We start from the raw sequence: 5,024 nt of genomic DNA, 5'->3' as shown, positions 1-5,024 counted from the left end.
GTGAATGCCATCTTATTTGCAGATCATAATGCGTCATGTCCGTCAAACAAGGTGAATATGGACCGATACATTTGCAGATAAATTGGTGCGTTCCGCAATTACTCATCCGCTATCACACGCGAGGTTAACACAATCAACACTCATTCACACTGTCACTCTTTGTCCCTATCTCTCACTCTTATTATCACTGTCTAATTGCTGTCCAAACTCCTCAAAACCCACAAGTTGTAAAATGTTAATCAAACTAGACTCTTCCACACCCATGATCATTTTAGTTTGCTACACTTGTGATCCAATTTCTGTTCCTATTTGAAAAATGAGAGCTGACAGTGGTGACTGCTTTGCTTTGGGGTGTTGCATATTTAAAAGCAAATGTGCACATTTTAAATTCTGTACTGTAGATGGATAAAGTTGCACTTTGGGCTGCCTACCAGTCATCTGATAAGCTAAACACACCCTGACTGATCACAACCTCTTATTGCAGCTATATTGTGGGCTGAAGTTAAGATATAAGGCTGAGAAGATGATGGAAGAGAGTGGGATTGAGACTACGCCTCCTGCCAGCCCTACGCCTCCTCTGACTGGTTTACCAATGACCATAGGTAAGACATGACCTGTGAAATGTTCTTATGTGAGCAAACCAGTGAACCTCCAGTCCTCTTTAGTCTTCAGTCTTTAGTATCCCTAAGTTGTTCTTTGTGTTTCAGGTCTGTCCAGCCCTCTGTCCCTCCCAGGCACCAGCTCCGTCTCCATTGGTAACCCCTCAGTCTCCACCTCCCTCCCCCCTCTTCCCTCCCTCCCTGCTTTCAGCAGCCCTTTGGCTGCAGCCCCCTCCCTCTCCTCCCAGTTTCCTCCTGCCTCCACACTTGCCTCCCCCTTCACCAGCAGCTCCCCCTTCCCTCCTTCCACCTCCCCCACTCTGCCTCCTCTTGCCTTCCCCCATACGACACCCACCGCCCCCCCCGGGCGCTCGCGTCTAGCACTGTCGCCCCTCCTGTAGGTCCACCCGTATCCAGCTTCTCCATGAGTGCCGGATATGACATCACGCGGGGTCACGCTGGGCGAACGCCACAGACGCCACTGATGCCAACATTCTCCAGTCCTACCGCCATGCCAGGTAACAGCCATGATTTTCTTTAACAACTATGTATGTATATGAACATTGTCAACAGGTGGAACTCACTATTCCAAACCACATATGTGATAGATACACATATTATGGCACCCTGTTCAGGACAGTATTATGAAGTTTGAATATATGACATGAAATCTGATGCACAAGAGGGCACCAGTACCTTGGTGCCCTCTTGTGTTTTTGATGTGTGATGTTATTCCTGTGTCACTGTGATGAAATGAAGAGATCATTTACAACCTGGCAAATGCATGTACATATAAAAGATGACTGTGTGATGACATGGAAAGATTTGCAACCAAATCCAAATTGGGGGGGGATTGTCAGAAACGCAGGGTGAGTCCTAGGAGGGAGTGGCTATCTGCAACTACACTGCTAGATTCCACTCCTACGCACTGGTCCTTTAAGCCAATTTTGATTTATGGGTGTTAATCTAAAACTGAACTTAAAGACACAGGTCGTTATAATAAATAATTCTTTATTCGTTAGTGCAGGTTTAAAAGACAATTGCAGGGTCTATTTACATTTTCCAGATTTTAACATTCTATTGACATACATACTATATGTACTATACTAATATATAAACATATTATATACTCCACTGTGTTTGTTTATGTGGACCATGTTTTGACTGGATTGGTCCAGATATGCTATGTAACCAATTTTGATTGCTTAAAATTTGTAGGAAGAGTAGTGAGAAAACAGATTTGGACAAAACTCAAAATGGCAGAAAATCTATCAAGGCCAAGTGGGTGTGGCTTATATGCACAGATACGTCTAGAATAGAATTGAGTCTTGCGAATCCAAAGTTACATGCCAAAACTGTTTGTTGTTATAGCCCCACCTCCTGGCCAGTTGCTACAATTTTAGTACAAATACTCTTAACACCCTTAAGTTGAACGTTGGTACAATGACATTTGTCACGTGTTTTTCCTTATAGTTGTGTTTTAAAAATTGTCCCATCTTCCAGGTGTTGTGTCAAACCCCCTGGTTCAGCAGCCAGCCATGTCAGGAGGATTAGATACTGGATCTCCCATCACTTTCCCAGAGGAGCAGGAAGATCCCAGAGTGTCTGGAGACACCAACACTGGTGGAGGCATCTGGGGCTTTTTCAAGGTAATACCCCTCTAATCAAATATGATTTGACTTCAAACACACATTTCACACATTCAATAAATACATTCAAACCCAGACCCATATAGACCCATATATCTGCAATTAACTAATGTTGGCCTGGCTCTAATAACTCCAGATGTATCCTCTGAGGATGTGATTTGCACCATTTGGCTGCTATTGTACTGTAGTTAGCCCCAGGTGATTCATTATTAGCACAGAGTCATCTTCTAAATCCCTGTTTAAATTACCCTTCTTAAGTCCCCTTTTTGCTCTGTGCTCCAATAACAGCTGAGCAAGCCTCGGTCAGAACCTCGGTCAACTTCCTCCTTTCCTGAACTTAGATATGGTATGTGCTAGGCTCTCTATGTTGAAAAAACAACCACATTTGACGATGGTTATCCCTCTCTCTGCCCCCCTTTCCTGTCTGTCTTTAGCTGTCACATACATACATATATATATAGATGTGACACATGCCCCAGCCAGGTTAGCCATTAGCCATTGTTAGCAATACCTTGCATTACGCTGTATTTTGCTCATACAAAGATGTCCACAGACAGATCTGGGCCAGTAATATGTGTACAGCTGATTTAATGAAAAACAAAAGACAAGTGCTAATAAACAGAATATTACTACAATTTTAATTTTACTACAATTACTTAAACTTGACGTGTGGAGCAGCCATCTTGGATTTTGAGGTTGTGGTTGTTGAGGTTCTTCTGACTTTCCTAGTTGGGCATCCAGTTGAACTTTCTCCAGTTGAAATTCTGACTTCCCAGTTCAACAGATGGAATGCATTATATGGAATGCATCATAACTAGCTAGCTAACGATTAATTTAGATTAACTAGCTAGGTAGCTGTGGCTTTAACAAAAAACTGAAATATTTAGTTGTTTCCTTCTTTATGTTGCTGGTAGTTTGGTGGCTCATGTGATATCAGATTTATAAACAAATTGTGAAATTTTATTGGTCTGTATGAATGTGTCCATTTTTAGGATTGAATTCTGTCATGTTCTGTGTTTTGTCTGTGTTTTCATTAGGGAGTAGCAGGTAACCATGTAGTAAAGACAGTCCTGGACAAAACCAAGCACTCCGTGGAGTCCATGATCACCACTCTGGATCCTGGCATGGCTCCATACATCAGTGAGTCAACCTGTTCACTCCTCAGCACTGCATTACCCCTTCATGAAGAAAGTTGACTAAATGTTAAAATGTCCTCAATAAATGTTGTTGTGTTGTTGCTCTCCAGAGTCTGGTGGGGACATTGACATTGTGGTGACTTCAGATAAGGAGCAGAATGTGGAAGCAGTCAGAGATGCCTTCCAGGAGGTTTTTGGAATGGCCATGGTCACTGGAGAGCCTGGTCAGTCTAACATCGCCCCACAGCCTGTGGGCTACGCAGCTGGTGTCAAGGTCAGTTCACTACTAGTTTTCCTACCATATTATTTAAAATGAATGTTACAGCAAGGTCAGAATTCTTTATACTCATCAGTTCCGACTAAAACCTGCGTGTTTGTTTGCAGGGCGCTCAAGAGCGCATTGACAGCCTGCGTCGATCCGGTGTGATTCATGAGAAGCAGCCAGTGGTCTCTTTGGAAAACTTCATCGCCGAGCTCTTTCCTGACAAGTAGGAAGAAAACACACATACATTGAGAACCAAAGCTCTTTCCAATTCAAACAGTTTAAAACAGTAATTTGAGTGGCAAATCGGCCCCAGACTCCCTTAAAAAAATCACAGAACTTTGTCAGTTGTTGAGTCAGGGGAAACTTCCTCCTGTCTCGCTCCCATTTCTCCATTAAATCTACTCTTTTTCTGGTTTGCTCGTTGTGTTTTTCTCTTCTTTATTATTTGCTCAGACAGGTCGGTTTTTCTCTATAAAAAACGTAGTCATTTATTGTTCTTTTTGTAATATCTCTTGCCTTTCTTTTTTGACTTATTGATCTCTTACTTGGTCTGTTTCGATCGATAGTGCTCTTTAAACTAACCCAGAGGTAACCCTTTCCTCGTTTTTGGTTTCTGGTTTTGTTTGGTGTCCGCGCGGGCCGAAGAAAGACCTATCCTTGGAATTCTTGAGTCCTACCCTGAAGACCCTGTTGGGGGAACCTCTCGGCTCTCCACGCTGTGCGTGTTCTTCGTCAGCCGCTTTGGAGTCATTTATCAAGTAGGAACCCTAAACTACATTCAGCACAGCCACTAGGAGGAGCCAGAGGAACCTGATTTTTTCGACAGGATTATCTTGTCTCATGTATTACTGTCAGGATACTAGTGATAGTTTCAGGCAATATCGCACTAAACATTCCTGTTCTATTTAATCCCACTGGGCCAGGGCCTTGATGGAAGGTGGGATGTGTCCGAGAATCGGTAGTGCCCTGCACATCTGGTAGTCGTTAGCTCCGCATCCTCCTGGGCAGATCTTGGATAGGCGTGACAGCCGAATCTGAATGTAACTGACTAAAGGTATTGTTCGCTCTGAGCCCACACACCATTGTTAAAATCATTGCTGACAGAGCTAGCCAGAGGAGACAAGGCCTGAAAGAGATGGTTTACCCCCTACATTTACGTGATTATACCCGTTCTCTCGTGCATGGAAGAACCAAACGATGCTGTTATTTTACAGAACTAACTACCCTGATACGGGCTGGAATGATACTGGACATATACCATCGAAATGCTGTATGCTGCAAAACATTTATACCTAATACTGTACGTACCGCGTACTACGTACTAGTACTGAGTACCTATATATATACTATGACCGTATATATATACTACTACTAC

At 43.1% G+C, this 5,024-nt stretch overlaps 1 protein-coding gene across 1 annotated transcript in view; it reads left to right on the top strand.

The window, feature by feature from the left end:
- Nucleotides 1–5,024, top strand: part of prrc1 (proline-rich coiled-coil 1) — a 10,983-nt gene that overhangs the window by 1,200 nt on the left and 4,759 nt on the right. The window contains 7 exon segments of the mRNA XM_035667750.1: nucleotides 485–602; nucleotides 708–985; nucleotides 988–1,117; nucleotides 2,103–2,248; nucleotides 3,286–3,388; nucleotides 3,495–3,658; nucleotides 3,769–3,872. Of these exon segments, the coding sequence (XP_035523643.1) occupies nucleotides 524–602; nucleotides 708–985; nucleotides 988–1,117; nucleotides 2,103–2,248; nucleotides 3,286–3,388; nucleotides 3,495–3,658; nucleotides 3,769–3,872 (1,004 nt within the window). The 5' untranslated portion in view covers nucleotides 485–523.

The sequence above is a fragment of the Morone saxatilis genome, unplaced genomic scaffold, assembly GCF_004916995.1.
Source record: "Morone saxatilis isolate NCDOM2014 unplaced genomic scaffold, NCSU_SB_2.0 Contig21, whole genome shotgun sequence".
Taxonomy (NCBI): Eukaryota; Metazoa; Chordata; class Actinopteri; family Moronidae; genus Morone; species Morone saxatilis.
This window is presented reverse-complemented; position numbering and strand designations above follow the sequence as displayed.